Source organism: Triturus cristatus, chromosome 11 (genome assembly GCF_964204655.1).
Source record: "Triturus cristatus chromosome 11, aTriCri1.1, whole genome shotgun sequence".
Classification (NCBI taxonomy): domain Eukaryota; kingdom Metazoa; phylum Chordata; class Amphibia; order Caudata; family Salamandridae; genus Triturus; species Triturus cristatus.
Genome location: NC_140594.1, coordinates 271,302,427 through 271,320,804, shown reverse-complemented (window position 1 = coordinate 271,320,804; position 18,378 = coordinate 271,302,427). Strand labels below are relative to the sequence as shown.

Below are 18,378 nucleotides of genomic sequence, written 5' to 3'. Positions count from 1 at the left end.
CCACATCATCGCGCGGCCATAGAGCGGGGAACTACCGCTCCCAGGTGCCCCAGCGGCGTGTGACGCCGAAGAACGCGCCCGGAGGCGCTTAAAACTCTGGTCCTCCCTCGGTGGAGCGGGGAAGCAGGAAAACCAAACGCGGGCGGACGCCGGGCTAAGCCCGGGCAAAGGGCGGGCCCTCTGTGGCCCTCAGAGGACCGAGTGAGGCCGGGCCGGGCCCTGTTATTTGCTCCGTGTACTCTACATCCAGGACACACAGTAAGACTTTGTTTCCCCAGTTGTTTATGTCCTGGCTAAGGCTGTAATTCATATTGTGACCGTCAGTGTGACCATAACCTGATTTATATTGTACTTTTTGTCAATGTCTAAAGTGAGGCCCGGTAAACAAGTCCCACATACTGAAGTAAGGACAATGGATAATTATCTCGTCAAGGTTGTCAGTAAGATTAACAAAGATAGGAGATTATCACTAACAAGGATTAGCCCAGATTCTTCACCTACAAGGGCATGTACTCAGTCTACCTTATTGCCTAATCGTTGTTCGAAAATGGATACTGATACAGAAACAAATAATGACATATTAGAGGCCGAACAGGAGATTGTCCATGACCTTATATTAAGTCCAGGTGTGACATCCCCTCTAAGGCCTACACCACCTCAGTCTCCATTACGGAGAAGGGTACGTGCATGTAGGAAGGCACCCGCTAGAAGAGTAGTGACCCGGAAGCCTAAAAAGGCAGGCACATCCCCTACTAGTGGAGAAGATGCCCCTGAGCCAATAAATAATGTCGAGGGAAACATTCTGCTCCCTTCCCAGATTATTCTCTTGACAAACTTATTTGAGTCTAAACTACAGGCATTGATTTCTCCACTGGTAGAAAAGTTAGATAGTGTGGCCCAAAAAGTCACTAGTTTGGAAGGTGCTTTAAATTCCTATATTACCCAGTCTCAAAATGGGTCAATACCACAACCTCGTCTATTGGGGGTGATGGGATCTAGTATAGGGGGCACAGGGGGTCCAGAGGCACATCACTTGGAGGGGCTAAAGGTATATGGTAATGACATCGGGGCGAATGCAAAGGTGCCTTTAGTCACTAACTCACTGACTACCCAACCAACGTTTATGCCATCAATGGGTATTGTGAATGCACAGGCATCAGTACAAACACAATATGCCCAAAATAACAATAAGCAGAATATTGCAGGTGGGACCGAATTAGGTGGGAGAAATAGACCGAGGTGGAGTGAATGTGTAAACCTCCCTCCGGATTGCGTGCCATATACGCTTGTTTTAACTAATGTTCCGGAGATTGATAGTTGTCTGTCTGACTCAAGGCAAGAAACATATGTTGCCCTAAAAAACAAAACGCTGGCCTGGTTGAACAGGAATTGTGGTTTTCCGTGTGCCCTTGCAGAAGACATATTATTCACCCGTCGAGTTAGCTGGATTGGCAACGGTAGGAAGAACATAAGGGGGGACTGTATTATCATAAACTTCAAATATCCCCAACACGTGGCAACAGTCCTCCTCAGGGCTGCCGTTCTGCCAACCGTGGAAAACTCGGTACGTGTTAGACCTCTGGGTTTCTTTTATAATCATTTGGACAATTCTCAACACTATTTGCCTGTACAGCATAGGTATCCTGGTCTTGGGAGGGGGACAGTTGGTTCTGTTGCAAATGTGAATAGATCTTCCTATCAAAACAGTGGGGACATGCAGGTTCAGCAGTTTCCAAACAGTCAGCTGGGTAATACTTTATCCCTCCATAATCGTTTTTCTGTTTTATCATCCTTGGAGGAAAACGACTGACTGTCTGAAACACCAGTGAAGTCGGCACAGCTAACAGTTTCATCCCTTAAAATTGCCACATGGAATATCGCCGGCATAAAAAACAAAAGTGGGATTGATGAATGGCTAACATCATTAAAATCTTTTGACATCATTGCCCTCCAAGAGACTTGGGACAATTCGAACAGTTTTGCCTTGGATGGCTATTCCCATTTTTTTGTTCCAGCAACGTGCAGTGTGGCAGGGAGGGCTAAGGGGGGTCTGCTGAGTCTATTCAAACTGGATTTGAAAGGGACCCTATCACAGTGTATGTCGGGCTCTGAAAATTGTTTGGTTGTTGAATTATTAACCCTTGATAAGGTCAGGATTTTATTTGTAAATTTTTATAATACACACGCTAAGGAGTGTACTAGCCAAAACCTGGAAGTTTTGGACAACTTCTTGTCGGTCTATAGTGCTAATGTAAATTCTTTCGAATTAATACTATTAGGGGACTTTAATATACATCCGTGTACCCTCCCCTGTATTAGTCAAGAGGATGAAGGCCCCCCTCTTTCCTCACCGGTTCATCTAGAACATACCAGGTCTGGGGAGCTTTTGGAAATCTTTTTGGCTAGATGGAACCTATATGAATCCGGGTGTGGGAAGGGAATATATAGAGCCCCTACTTTTAAGGCAAAGGATACAGCTACTATAATTGATTATATTTTTGTTTCTTCTTTTTTGTTGCACAATGTGTTAAATTATTATACAGAGGTTTCAGTTTTTAGTGATCACAATCCCGTTGTACTTGCAGTAATGCAAACAGATTTAATCTCACTTAATAGAGCAAAAAATAGAGGGGGTGTAAATCTGAAGGCAAAAGACCAGAATCGGCGGCTGAAATGGACTAAAATTGTGCCGGACATTTTCTTACGAGATGTGTTGTCCAAAGTAGAAGAAGAAGTCAAAATATGTTTAGAGAGTAGTACACAACCTACAGATATTCTAATGGCTTTTGAAAACATCTGTAAGGAATTGAACCAGGGTCTTCAGAACAAATTGAGTCAGAAGCCCGTGATGGGAAAAAGATGGTTTGATAAGGAATGCACGAAAGCACATGGAGTCTTATTAAAGGCTCTTAAAGCGACCCCTACGATTCGTGCTGATATAATCAGTGCAAGGTCTGTGTATAAAAAAACCATCTTAGAAAGAAAGAGGGTCTTGAAAGAAAATGCGCTGATTCAACTCCTCGAACCAGAAACTTTAAAAAATAGCAGCTTATTCTGGAAAATAATAAATCAGCCATTTCTCTGTGATGATTCCAATAGCCCCTTGGAGGCAAATATCCCAGATGAAGACTGGATCAAATATTTTAGCCAGATATATTCAGCAACAATGAGTGTGGCTGCAAATGATGGGATCCAGGAAATTGACGTAGGGGCACCCTCTACTGGTAACACTGCTGTCACCTTTGATATAGTAGACGTTGAAAGGGCGATAGATCTAACTCAAAAAAATAAAGCCCCAGGACCTGACGGGGTGCCTGGGGATGTCTATAAAAGTGAGCCGAAATTTTGGGCAAAAATTTTATGTAATGTTTTTAATGCTCTCTCTAATGCAAGAATCCCAGATTCCTGGAAAAAATCCATCATTATTCCTGTTTTTAAAAAGGGTAATAGACAAGATCCTTCCTGTTACAGACCTATTTCCCCGATTGATACCTCAGTGAAAATATTGGGACGGGTTATCTTAACAAAATTGAATGAGTGGCTTACAGAGAAAGGGGTACTGTCAAATGCCCAGTATGGTTTTAGACCAAAAAGAAGCACAATAGACCAAGGGCTTAATTTGTATTTACTAGTTGAAAAATATACAAGGGCTAAAGAGGGTTCTATGTACCTGGCGTTCATGGACCTCTCGTCAGCGTTTGACCTGGTAAATCGCTCTAAACTATGGGAAATTTTGCTAGATATTGGTCTAGATAGGGCCTTTGTTAATCTATTAGCAGACCTACATACTGACTTAACAACCTCGATCAGAGTAACCTCAGAAGGGCGCTGTACAAGTCACTTTAAGTCGGACAGGGGCGTGCGGCAGGGGTGCATTCTGGCGCCGCTATTATTTACCATTTACATAAACGCCCTGGACCCTATTCTCAAAGATGCAACCCTAGACATCCCACGCGTAGGAGATCTTGGTATTCCAGTTCTCTTATATGCCGATGACGCTGTTCTGCTCTCACGCACTGGGGTGGGTCTACAAAGACTATTGGATGCATTTGAGAATTTTATGGGATCATTGGACTTAAAGATTAATGCTAAAAAGTCCCAAATCATGATAATGGGCAAGAATAAAAAGAGTAAGATCTCAAAGACATTTGTTTGTGGGAAGCAAGAGCTGTGTAAGGTAGCTACTTTTCCTTACCTGGGGATTACATTTGATGAAAGAGGCACTTAGGGCCCCCAGATAAAAACTAGAAATATTGCCCTAGCTAGATCATCTTCAGCCCTACAGGGATTTGGTAAAAAACTAGGTGCTAGGCCAATAGCGTCGCTACTCAAAATCTATAAGGCAAAATGTCTTGCTGTTGCCACATATGGAAGTGCTATATGGGGCAATTGCAATGCTGACAGTATACAGATTACTGAAAATAAATTTTTGAGATCGATACTCTCTGTACCGCAGTCTTCTCCCACATATATTGTCCATACAGAACTGGGAATGGGTTACATTTCAGACCTGATTAGAGTAGCTCCGGTCGTGGCCTGGTTAAAAATATGGCTGAATCAAGAAATTCCCCTCAACCACATCATTTTAAAAGACTGTTTGCAGTTGGATAGAGCCATAAAAATACCGTGGCTAGTTTACATTAAAAATTGTCTTGTTAAATTGGGGAGAGTGGAACTTTTTTCCGCCCCGGAAATGATCACTGCGAAAGACATTGGTCTTATTAAGAGGATGATGGGCGAGTTATTAAGCTCAGAAAGAGAAAGAGTTGAACTGGAGAAACCTTTGGTTCGGGGTAGCATCATTTTGAGTACCCACATAGGTACCGAACCTTATTTAACTATAGTAAATCTTCCTTTTCACCGGTTCCTTTTAACTCGTTTCAGGTTTAACATGATTCACCTAATACTTGGACACTTCCCAACCTGGTGTATCCCAGAAAACGCCAGTCCGTGTAAATGTGATAATTTTTCGATTCAGGATACCACACATTTCTTGATGTTCTGTGACTTTTACACTGCCCCAAGAAAGAAATATTTGCTTCCTATTTTAAGGGAGGCTGGGTTTATTCAAGTCAAGCCTGCTATCCTTTTTTTACAGCTTTTACAAACCCCCAGGATTATGTATCATGTAGCTAGTTTCCTGGTGGGGGCTATTAGGATTAAGAAAAGCAAGTCACCCAATAATTAGATAAATATCAACCTATAATGGTTTTACTAACACTGTCAGCTGGATCTTGTTTCTTGGGGGATTCATGCATGTAAATGTAATTTTTAGATGGATGTAAATAGATGGTTTTATCTGACTGACCTCTTTTTTAATATTTTAAATGATTGAGTTGTTTAATGAAATAATGTCTCTTTATGAATTTGCATTGTATTGTTCCTATGTCTTTTTATGATATTTATTTATCGAAATAAAAGTACTTTGACTGACTGACTGACTGCAAAATATATGCCAAAATTCTCGCGGTCAGACTCAATTTGGTCCTTCATAAATTAATAAGCAATTCTCAGGTGGGGTTCCTCCGTAACCGGTTATCTAATGATAACACACGACTGTTATGCCACGTATTAGAAAATGCTGCAACCAAAGCTGTACCCTCGATTGCCATCACATTAGATGCCGAGAAGGCCTTCGACAGAGTCTCTTGGTCGTTCTTGGAACGTTGCCTGCATTCCTTTAGCTTGGGTAAGGACTTTATTAAAATGGTTATGTCACTTTACCTAAAACCGACTGGACGTATAGCTGTCAATGGGGCTCTTTCGGAACCCTTCCCCCTATATCAGGGTACCAGGCAGGGATGCCCTCTGTCTCCATCACTTTTCCTCCTGGCGCTGGAACCCCTTCTTCAGGCTATCAAACTCAACGGGGACATTGCGGGTGTGGATATCAACGGTATCCGTGTCAAACTGGCCGCGTATGCGGATGACATTTTGATAGTTACAGAGCGTCCAGATTCCTCCATTACTGCCCTAATGGAGACGATTGCAGAGTATTCTCTGCACTCTGGGTACAAACTTAACAGAGATAAATCGGAAGTTAAACCACTAAACGTATTTTGTACTAGCGAAATACTGGGGGACTCTGGGTTAACATGGCAGTCGAGTTTTATTAAATACTTGGGGATTGAATTTGGTAATAATATTATGGACACCCTGTATCAAAATGAAAAGGTACTCCTACAGAAAATTAAGACACTCTTGGATGCCTGGTCCCCTAAATTCATCACGTGGTGGGGGAGAATTGAAACTATCAAGATGATGGTTACTCCTTTAGTTAATTATCTCATAAGTATGCTGCCATTGCTACTGACTGACTCCTTTCACCATAAATTAGATGCTCTTTTAACATCCTTTCTGTGGCGTGGTAAAAAAGCCAGAATCAGCATCCGAAAATTGAGGCTTGATAAGACAATGGGCGGCGTTAACCTGGCTGACTTTCGTCTATACCAAAATGTCTTTCTTGCGAGGCAGGGTCTGCTCTGGGTCTCTCCTCCTGATCACTATATACCAGTGTGGCTGGAAGTGGAAGGGGCTCTTCTCCAGAACATACGTCCTCTGTCAGTTCTCACGGCCAACCGCCTTGTCGCCATCCACTCCAGATCCATCTTTAAGAATACCAAATTGGCTCTCTTAAAAATAGATAGGTCCTTGGATGTTGGTATGAGGGGATCCAATATGGAATCACTTTGGCTAAACTCCAAGTTCCTTTATAATGGTAAGCCTTTATTCCTTGACTCTTGGTGTAAAAGAGGTATCTTTTTTCCCCACCAATTGGTTAATGATACATACCCTTTGACGTTCAGTGAACTTCAATCTCGTTTCCACTTGGCTGATATCGAATTCTATAATTTCCTGAAAGTGAGGGCTGCCATTACGAAATCCAGAGTGTCTCCTAGCTCCCCATCGCTACCCAAGTTTGTGGCAAAACTTAATAGGCTTGGTCATCAAGTCTCCCAAATTTATCAACTTCTGAGCCCAAAATCCTCCAAGCTTAACTCTAAGGTGGTAGATTACTGGAAGGGACTTTCTGATAATCAGCTAACCGAAGATTCTTGGCCCCAGCTATGGAGATCAGTTACACGTAATAAGATTTCCCCAGTCCTCTCCCAAACGAAATTTTGGCTATTACACAAAGCCTTTTGGACACCGGCTAGGCTGTTTTCCATGGGGATTCGGGAAGATGATGTGTGTTGGAATTGTAAGCAAGACAAAGGGGATTTGGCTCACCTTATTCTGCACTGCCCTGTTGTGAAACCCTTCTGGGATAAGGTCTATTTGTTTTTGTCTCATTTATTTAACTGTATTCTTCCTAGGTCCCTATCGTCCGTGGTAACTGCTTTTTTACAGGTGGATTTGCAGTCGGAGGGGGATCGTGCTCTCCTTGATCTACTGTTGATTTCTGCAGTTAAAATGATACTCACCAATTGGAAGGATACTAGCAAGGTCTCTTACAAGTGTTGGATGAACTGGGTCATTCACCTCAGGGGAGCAGACAATATTGTTCTACAACATTCACCTTGGAAATCCTCCACGAGGAACATATGGTCTACCCTGGACGATTATTTTGCTTCTCATAAGCTGCCATGATTTCACTTTCTGGAAGAAAATTCCCATGTGGTCATCACACCCACGGTCACTGACATGGTCGGATATTTGTTGCTGTATTATGTTATATTATTAAGAAGCTAGAGGCGCCGGATAACTCTCTCTTCTCTTTTCTCTCCCCCCTTTCTGTCTCTCCTTTCACTTTCTTCCCTTTCTTCTTTCTTCCTCTCTTTCTTCGGGAGTTGGGGACTAAGGGGCGACTTCACTGGCAAGGGGTTCGTCTAATGATGGCATTTGTCTGCTGACCCGGTGAAGCACCGTCATATGTACTTAGGGGCTTTTGGCCCTGACACCAGCTCCTGTTCTGTTTTTTCTTTTTTTGCATAAAATTTCTCAATAAAGATATTTTGAAATTGAAAGTGACTTTCTATGTTTGTACGGAGAAAAGGGATGCTTCATGACAGTGGAAACCTCATGGTGAAAACTGTATAAAAGGTAAACGTTTACTGATGAATACATGATTCTGCTTATAGTGGTGCTAGTAGGAGCAATCGAATCCGATAGTTATTCATGAAGAAAACGTAATGCATGCTACAGCACAAAGCACGAGAAACAGACAAACAAGGCTAATTATAGAATAAAGAACCCAGAATATAAGGCATAATATAGCAGAAAAAGCCATGCAGAGCTATTTACTTAAGCATTGGGCAGGTCATGCTTTGCTAGAGTGGGTAAGGTACGTGGCCCCTATCTGCCATAGATGACTGTACTATATTTGATACAAACGCTGGATGCCTGTCATACATTTATGCAATATAGCCCACAAGTTATCCTTATAGAGCAAATGTATATACATTTTGGCATTATATGTTAAAACGGAAGAAATCAATATATTGGCTAGTAGACCAACATTCTGGCAGAGTATATTGTATACCTATAATCTAGTTGGAAATCAAAAAATACTACATTTAACAAGTGGGGCTTTTAATTTTTTTTTTTAAAGCAAGCACACGTTGGTGTTTTCCAGTAAACCTGTTTGAGTTCGAACACTGAAATATAATGCGATGCCATGTCTGACTCGCTCGCTCTGGATCAGTGATACTCTAAGTGCGGCCCTCCTGGCATTAACATTCGCACCCTGGTCAAGAGCAGCAGTGACTTTAGCACTAACATAACAAATATGTTAAATAAACCGGCAAGCGTTTGTTTAAAGGTTAATCAAAATAAAAAAAAAAGAAAGTAACTAGGGTGTCCTAAACCACTTAACTTTAGGAATACCTTCATTTGTAAAGAGGTTTTGCAGTAAAAGTATGATAAAGTATTTTAATAATTCATTACCATGCAGAAAAGTTTCACTTAGAACATCAGATTGTCAGTCCATTGAGAAGTATTTTTTTTAAAGTGATCATTTTCAAACATGAATTGAGAAATATTCATTATTTCCTACACCTTGATAACAATGCCAATAGTTTACGAACAGGCAAGTCAGGTATCATGGGCACTTTTTGGGGGCCAGGGTTTCTATCATTCATGATTAACATACAGCTTTGTACAGCACACATTCTGAAGTCATGTATTTTTACTTCTTCATATCGGATAATGAAGTAAAAGGAGGGAAAGTGAAATATAATAATTACCTAGGATCACACAATTTAGTTAAGCAGAGAAGCTGGATTTCCCTTTATGCAATTCAGACACTAGATGTATACGCCTAGCTTCCCGTACCCCCACCTTACCACAAACCCCTCCCCGAGCCCTGACCGCCACCTAGCTGGTAGCAACGTGACCCTCGGTCACATCACAGACCAAATTTGCGGCCCCTAGCAAAATGTTTGTGAGTACCCATGCTATAGAAAAATATATCTACAGGTATACTGTGTAATACATTAACCTTAAGCAAGAGAACATCAGCTTGGACTATACACCGTATTTGAGAGTTTAGATTTCTATGTAAAATACTTGTCTACCTTTAGTGACATGCAAATAGCTCCAATACGCATAACTTGTGAATGCATTGATCTATCTGAAGCCTTTAGTAGAACGTTATGTTTAGGGGGAAAAAAAACTATGTTGCACATTAAACTATATTGGAAGTAATGTACATGTCCACATAAAGCTCTTTCTTGCTGCCAAAGAAAACAATTGTTTATGCATTTGCTAGGTCTAGAATACAAAAAAGCAATTCAAAATAGTGATGGGCTTTTAAATATTGCTGCTAAACATACCTTTATTCGTACTGTCTCCTTAGTGACTATATTCTATATATACACGTACATAAATAACAGCAGTTCTGTGCCGCTGGCCAGGTAAAACTGCACAAATAGGTAGCACAAATCAGCATGGTCTGTATGTGTTCATATATGGCAGTTTTATGAATTGTTCTTTGCTGCCAAATTGGCAGGACTAGATGTATTCATCTAATTAAGCCTGAAGGAGTGCTCATCTGCGAGCAGGGAGGTCTACGTGATGGGAAGAAGACAGTAGCTTACAAGATAGAACGCCTTGGGCCTGGAAATCAATTAATTCAAATATGGAGGTATATAAAAAGAAAAAAACCAGGCAAATTAGAGAATAAAGTTGGAATGGATGAGAAGGTGGGGGGGAGTTACAGGAGCAGCCAAGTAGAAGACATATGTGGAAAGCTGGGCGTATTTAGGTGAGACAGAGCTGTGAGGAAGCAGGAAAGCAGGAGGTAAGAAATATTTAATCATTGAAAAAGAATTAGGACCAGGATTGTAACAGATAAAAAGGCAGAAGAAATTAATCAAAAGTTCCTCAGTCACAGAGGGTTAAAGAGAAAAAGAAAAATCTCCAGCTTTCAGAAAAGAGAAGAAGTAGCAGAAATACAAACGAGAGGAGAAACAAGGAAGGAGAGATTTAAGGGCTACACACCTCAACGGCGAAAAGTTATGTGGGGGGGCAGAGAGATGAGAAAGCGAGTTAAAGGTTACAGATAATGCATGAAAAGAGCTCTTGTGACTCCTGAAGGTTTAAAGAAAGTGAATCCAAACTCCTACATAAATGGTTGAAGAGAAGCGAAGAGAAGAGAAGCAAAGTCTAGCGTGATGAGGAATGTTAAAAATGTAAAAATTAAAAGCATGGCAAAAAAACCTATTTTCTGTGCTTTTATAGAGCCAGCGTCTTTGCAACACGTTTACTCCAGCCTGCCCTGAGTTGTAGCCACACTCAGAAAACAAAGAGCTAAAGGCTAAATGTTAAAGACCAGGGGGGAAATTATTTTACAGTTAAACTACACAAAAAGATGAGAGGCACGACAGATTGAGTGTTTAAAAATGGCACAGGCAGGATAAAATCCAACGATTACAACTGGTTAAAAGAAAGCATAGAAAGCAAGAGATGAGAAATGTCAGGGTTGTTGAAGTTAAAGGATACCAAACAGCCAGGAGGAGCGATCTCAGATATAGAGAGATTAAATAGAGCACACGTGGAAGACACATAATTCCATGGTTAGAAAACAGAAAGAGTTGAAAATGGAATTACATCAACACCACCAAATCCGAACCGATGCGAATATAAATATGGAGTTTAGATATGTTTTATAATAGCAGGATGCAGTGTAAGAACCTTTATGGAGACCAATGCCACTGAACGTGTGTTTTAAACTGCAAAGAACAAAATTAACGCTGAGGGGAGACTCACCTGCTCTTTGGTTTCCGGGGGCGCCAATGATTCTGCTGCTGGTTGACTGGTTTCTCCCATCTTTGATCTCGATAGTGAGCAGTGTTTTCATGTCGTTTTCGTGCTCGGGGTCTGCAGAGACCTCCTTACTCCCAATGAATTTGCTTTCTCTCGTGTTTTTTAGCTGATCCTTGCCTGGTCCTGGAGCAGGAGTGTCTTGGGAGGTGCACGAATTCAACGAACTGGAAGGAAGACTATTTGTTGTGGCAGCCTGGAGAGTGCTAGGGTCCTTTGATGCTTCCCAACTTCTCTCACTGTTCTTAATGTGTCTCCTCTGTGATGTCACCGGAGTGCCCTCCGATTGGCTGTCTTTACTCCTCCCAATGAGAGTGTGCCCTTGTGAGCTCTGCTGATGGAGGGTGCAACTCTCCACACCCTCCCCTTTTGATGAGCTGCTCTTACCCCCAGTGTCACTGATGAATGCACCTTTAAACGGTTCTGTCCTATAGCTTTGCTCGTCTGTGGAGGTGACTTTGGTACCTGGTTTGCTGTGGGAGGCACCATCAGTTCCACTGACGCACTTCTGGTTTTCTTTTATTCGCTGCTGAACAGAGAGGCCTTGCACCCCCGTTTTGAGTCCATGTTTTGGATGGACAGTATAGTCTTCTGCGTTATCTTTACTTCCTTTCTTCGAGGATGTATCGAGCCTCTTCTGCAGGAGGCTGTCAGCAGTAGATCTGCCAGGGGTCCAGTCTCTGGTGTTGGAGAGTAGGCGGGAGTCCTTGTTTCGGAGAGAAGGGCTGGCTGCCTGGAGCAGTTGCTGTTGTTGCTGAAGGATGCGGTTGCCTCTGGTTCTGCTGTCTCCTCTCTGACTTGCAAATCTGCTACCAAACAAGGTAGGCTGCTCGGTCGGCTCCTCTGTGAACCTTTTCGCAGAATCTCGCAAGGAAGTGGCTCTTCGGAAAGGAGACAGATCGGCAGGATCACCGCTGGTACGTGAAACTAAACAGAGAGGGAGAGAAAGGTTTGAGACGGCTCTGACAACCTCAGCTAGTTGCTCAAGCTTTGCGAGGTTTCCCTCGCTGACAGGATGACTCAGATACTCATCTTAAACATGGCTGCTTGTTTATCTTCTTTTAGATAAACTTATAAACTTGGAAAAAACATTGTGAATTAATAGATGGAGCCAAGCTGCTTCAGGCTACTATTTTTTGCCCATGTGAAAGTCATAACCTAATTTTAAATCTAGGCCTAACCATGTTTTAGAGCATGTTTGCCAAACTAGAGCTAAGCCAGGCACCTGAGGCAAGAGCACTTTAACTGCGTAATGCAGGTTTCCCCCCAGAAACTATTACCTTCTGTAAATGTCACTCAATGCACTCAAATATTCTAATGTATTGAACAGAAACACATTTGTTAAAGAAATTATTCTTGTTATCATTTCAAAATTAAACAGTATATCATATTCTAACATGGTGTTTCTTGGATACTTAACATGGCAAATCTTTCTACACCTTGGCTCCAGCCACGGCACTTAGGCGCAAGCCATACCTCTGCTCTGTCTCAGCTCCCTCTATGTCTTTGCTGGCTGGCCCAATTCCACGTTAATGTTCGCACTCCTGATCTCATCTCTCGATCAAACCCTTTCCCCTTTTCACTTTGTATATTTGTTCTCTCAACCCCCAGCACCTCCAAGATTACAAGATAATACTCCATCTAGTACAGCTTCTGACACCTCACCTGCGTCTCACTTCTAAAACCTAGTTGCTCACTTCTTGTAAACTAAGCGCCCCATTCGTCCCATTTTTCAGGGCCCTTTGCTACGTCAGTCTTAAAAGATTAAAAATAAAATTGTAATCACGTTTCATCCACCACATTATGCACAATATTACACTCCTTCACTGACATCAACCACCCTTCTAATACTCCGCTCCGTCCAATTCCAGACTTCATCTCCTGGACTTACTGTTCCACCACACCTTGACACCTTTATGGGCTTACAGTTCTGGCCCATGTCCTATCAAGCCTGATGCTCTCATAGCCATACTCCAATCCCATTGCCATCGAGCTCTAATCACTTCTCTAATTCACCTGTACCCCCAAATATTGCTTTTCATTTCCCTACCATGCCCGACATTCCTCTAAATCTTATATTACTTTCGCTTGATCACTCTTCTCACCCAATTTTCTAAACGCACACGTATCTCATTTCCAAACTCCTCTGCGGCAATTTGATGACATCTATGTCTGTTCTTGATTCTGTCACTAAAAAAACCTAACAGCTCACCTAATTTCCAACTAGTACCTCATTCACTTCAAAACACCTCAACTGACAGACACTAAAGCCCTCCTACAACACCAGGCAGCCAATCTGTTTTACAAATCAAAGCGTAATGCATTGTTCCGTATGTAATTATTTTAAAGAGCATTAGAAGTACATTTATTAATTCAGAACTACAGCTAGGAAGGCATATCCTAGCAATCGTATTTTGCCAAGTATTGTTCAGTCACTGATCAGGATTCATTAAATATGTCAGGTATTTTTATAACGCCTTCAGAGCACTGGGCTACCAATGTATTTACATTTATGCCAGCTTAGTTTAATATGCTTTGTTAAAAGGATCTTCTGTATGAAGCTCTTAGTTAGAGGTATGAGAGACAGACCATGTGCTGTGGTCAGAAATTGTCCCGGTTGCGAGGTTCGTCCTTTGCTTGGCTGTTTCAGGTGACAGGTCGCCCATCCCTGATGTGGTGTGAGGTTGGAGTTGGCAGGAAGCTCATGACAGAAAGCAAGGTGTGCTATTTTGCACGTCAAGGGCAGTCCAAGGTGAACGTCAAGGGTAGTCACAGGTGCACATCAAGAGAAGTCAGAGGCCAATGTCAATGGGGTACACACTTATACGACTTGCTTTTTATAAAGGGCCCATACAGTTTAGCCGTTTGGTAGAACAGGTGTCAATGTTGCCGAATTTATTGGTACTCATTCTCATGTTATCAACCTGGAAGGATGAAAGGTTGAACTGGTTCTCTCTCCAGTCGAATTGCAAGCTACAAAGATGTTTGCAACCTCGCATGTCCTGCTTAGCGCGGGGAAAACCCTGTTGGGTAGCTGTCCGCTTTATAAATCTTTAAAATAAATGAAATAAAAATAGATGTCAGTGGTAAGCACCCCTACAGAACCATCTGAACACCCTCATTGTTCGTCCTCCATCATAGGCTCACCTGAACATTTCATGTTCTGATTTAAGACTAGTTGGTGATTTGGTTTTGCTCTCAGGGTAGGCTGAGAGCAAACACAACGATGTGTTCTGTACCGTGGGGCCCACACTGTACTTTGCAGCTTGAACTTTAGTATGGAACAGACTGTGTTTGTTAATACATACTGTCGGAGCGTGCGCCTAAAGGTAGTTTAAAAAAATGTCATTGTATTTATTAGCATTTGTTATAAAGAACACAGAGGCGGAGGCTTCAAAACGAGCAACAGAGAATGAGGAGGAAGAGGACAACGTGGAGGGAATGGGGGCGGGGGGTGGAGGAGAAGAGGGGAACAAAGTAGGGAAGAGGCAGGACAATTCCACAGATGCATCACAGTATCCCAAGGTTACATATAATGAGAGACAGATTTGACAGTTTAAATGAGTCTGTAAGTTAGAGACAGAACTTGGGGGAGTCCGGATGCCTCAAAGTTTCAGAGTTGTGTGGCACTCCACCAATATGGCGTCTCATCAGGGGAGGATCAAGCACCGTTCCATTGTGCAGTTGTGCCTCTAGGGGTGCCGCTGCTGCAGGGTCCAGGGAATGGGCGTCGGCTGGCAAGTCCCCATCTGCCATCGATGGGTGGCGGGGCGATTTTGGGGGCGTGTCATTCGTAGATACAGTAGCAGTGGTTCCCAGATATCTTTAGGGCGAGATGTCAGCGGCAATAATTCCTAGTGGTTGGCCAGTTGCTCTTGACAATAGGCTGCCTCCTACAGCCAGGACTTGCCTTTGGGCACTGGTCTCCTCCTCCAGTGCATGGCAACTCGACGCTTAGCCAGAAGCAAGAGCATGGCCGTGAGGCATCGAGTTTCAGGAGGGATGTCTTTGACATAGTCTACTAGGTTTATAATCTGGATCTGCGGTATGGAATGGCCAGTAATCTGTTGCAGGGTAAAATACACTGCCCACCAATTGTCCGCCACACATGGGCAGTCCCTGGCGAGATGCAGAAAAGAAGCCTGGGGCGCCAAACACCTCACAGAGCGCACCTCTGTCACCAGTCCCATGTGCTGTAATTGTGTCGGTGTACGGTAGAGCTGGTGGAGAAGCTTGAAAGGAATGCATTTCAGTCTTCAGTTAGGCGAGAGAGCAGCGTCTGCTTGCAGCAGTAGGTCTGCAGCTCATCCGTGAAGGGGGGAGTCAGTGTCTAGGGCCCAGGTAGCATGGGCTGTCAGGGTACAGATTGCTTCCTTGTCTTGCATAACCGCATATAGGAAGGTGACCAGTTTGTGAGGGGAGGAGTTCATCAGCATGTGCTCAAGTGCATGTAGCATAGAGGGAGGTTCAGGGAACGTGTCATGTATTGCTCAGCATGTGGCAGAAACCTGGTGATAGAGTAAGATGTCTAGTGCAGTGGGGCGCAGGAGTTCGTCCAGGGCAGATAGAGGGGGGAATTAGCCATCAGGGTACAATCGGCGAATGTGAATTGTTTCCTCTCGTGTGCTTTCGCTGGGGCGCATCATCCAGCAGGGCTGGCAGCAGTGGGTGTGTGTGCTAAGGGGAGGGAGGGGGCGCAGATGCACTGCAGTCGAGCACCTTGTCCTCGGCCTTCCCATGACACCAACACACTCCACCATATTAATCTCTGAGTGTGGGGTCTTGTAAGCCTGATAGAGCGCAGTGGGTAGCTGCCAGGGGGAACGCCACGTCCGCCTCCACCGCCGCATGTGGCTGGAAGCGTGTGGGGTATTGCAAAAAATGAAGATACTGAGCCTGAGAGCAAAGTGCATACAATGTCATGCCTGGCGCATTAAGGCCACCCTGTCGCAACAGTAGTGTGAATATTTCCCATGCAATTCTTGGCTTCTTTCGACCCCACGTCAGTGATATCAGGTTTGAGAGAAACTGTGCAGTGAGTGGCATGGAGATGTTAAGGAAGAGGTATAGGAATTTGGGTATCACAAACATTTTGGCTATTGTTAATCCCCCTGTCAGGAACAAAGGAAGCCAGTTCCATGTTGAGATTCTTTCCTCTAACCAGAATATGGCCTTAACGTAATTAGCATGCCACAGCTCACCCATAGTGCGGCCGAGCCAGAGGCCGAGATAGCGCACCGGTTCCGAGACCCACCTCAAGGTGAACTCAGATTCAAACGGTAGCGTACTTGCAGTAAGTGGAAAAAGGATGGATTTAGCCCAGTTCATATGAATGCCTGAGACGCCGCCGAATCTAATAACTTCTCATATGATTGAGTCAAATTCTCTTGAGGGTCCCGGACAAAGTGTGACGTCGTCAGCATACATGGAGATTAATATCCTGCACACTGTAAAGTTAAGCCCCCGGTGTGTGTGATGCTGTTGCAACAGGGTAGTCAGCAGGTTCATCACAACCGCAACAAGCATTGACATAGCCAATAGGTCTCGCCTTTGGGACCTTATAAGTGTTTAGCCATGCAACAGTTGCATAACTAAACACTTATAAGGTCCCAAAAGCGAGACCTATTGGTTATGCCAAGCGGCCGTGCGGCCGCAAAAGTGGATTGATCGCGATCAAACATCAAAGCGGTCGTGCGGCCGCTAAAGTGAAAGTACTCGCGGTAAAAGTGGCGCGCGCGCCCCCGCGCACATGCACTGTAGCTCTAGGCTGGCCTGGTAGCACTTTTTGGAGCCCTCTCAATAAGTCTCGCCAGACCAACGCATGCGCTGGGTCAGGCGAGACCTAAAAAGGACTGGCCAAAGGGGGCAACCCTGCTGAGTACTGCATGTCATCGGAAACCGGTCTGGTCAATCAGTTTCATTAAGATGGGATCCCTCCTTGCACTGTGGAGATGACTGAGGGCATTTCACCTCAGCCATGATGCTTTTAGCAAATTAAAGAGTGGCCTTTGGGTCAATGAAATGGTGAGATTTCCCTGTGTGTAGGATTCACAATTTCCCTTGGCGGGCATAAATTCTCTCTGTGCAGCGTGTACCGCAATAGTGAAATCAGGTTAAAAGGAGAGTATATTGTCCTGGTATTCTACTTCACGGTGCTCCCGGGCCAGGTGCATCGCAGTCTTTGTAGTTTAGAAGTCTTGCGACTATAGGGCGAGCAAGGGGCCGGCAGCCATTACCTTTTCTGCCCAAGTTCTGAAGAAGATCAGGACACCATGCAGATGGCCTAGAGGTCCAGGAGGTTAATATGGAGCAGAGTGTCTCTGCGGAGACCAGAGACCTCTGATCTCCACCTCTCCTAGGTAGCCTCCCCAACCCAGAAGGGATGCATCAGTCACCAGCATCAGCTCTGGGTAGGGGGTAGAGTGGGGTCTGCCACTGACCCAATTGCGGTCCAGTAACTAATACTGCAGATCTTTCACAGTTTCCTCCACAATCTGAACGTGGTCAGAAGGGCCCCCTTGATGTTGGGCCACCTGTTACTTCAGATTCCACTGCAGAGGCAGCATATGCCACCAGACGTGCTTGACCAGCAAGAGGCTATCAGAAAGGCACAAAACTAAATTGTGTCAAGAATGGCTTCTACGCAGGGGAAAGTCTAAGAAGGTGTGACTTTGGCATATTGATAGGGAACCTCAAAGATGAAAGGAGATTTACCTTAGTCTGGAGATGGTTGATGACTGCCTAGGGCGAGCCCGTCTTTAACAGCCAATCATTGAGGTAGGGGGAACACTGAGACCTCTGAAGGTCTGCTACTACACCAACATCACTTTGATGAACAGCTGCCCTGGTGAGACCATAGCGGAGCATAGGAAACTGAAAATGCTCCTGTTCTACCATGAGCTGTAGTTAGAGCCAAAAGGCCTGAAGAATAGGTATTTGGAAATAGGCATCCTGCAGATCGAATGCCGACATATGGTCTCCAGGATCGAAGGCAGACCAGACTTGGGCCACTGTGAGCATTGAGAAATTAAGACAAAAAACTCCATCCTTCTTTGACACCAGAAGGTAGTGGAAGTAACAACCATGACCTACTTCTAGCTTAGGTACAGTCTCGAT

General features: G+C 43.9%; 1 protein-coding gene across 2 annotated transcripts in view; it reads right to left on the bottom strand.

Moving 5' to 3' along the window:
- The window catches only part of SMTN (smoothelin), a 981,050-nt gene that overhangs the window by 395,543 nt on the left and 567,129 nt on the right, over positions 1-18,378 (bottom strand). For both annotated transcript variants that reach the window (XM_085636208.1, XM_085636207.1), the window contains exon 10: positions 11,209-12,189. In XM_085636208.1, the coding sequence (XP_085492334.1) occupies positions 11,209-12,189 (981 nt within the window). The remainder of the gene's footprint in view (positions 1-11,208; positions 12,190-18,378) is intronic.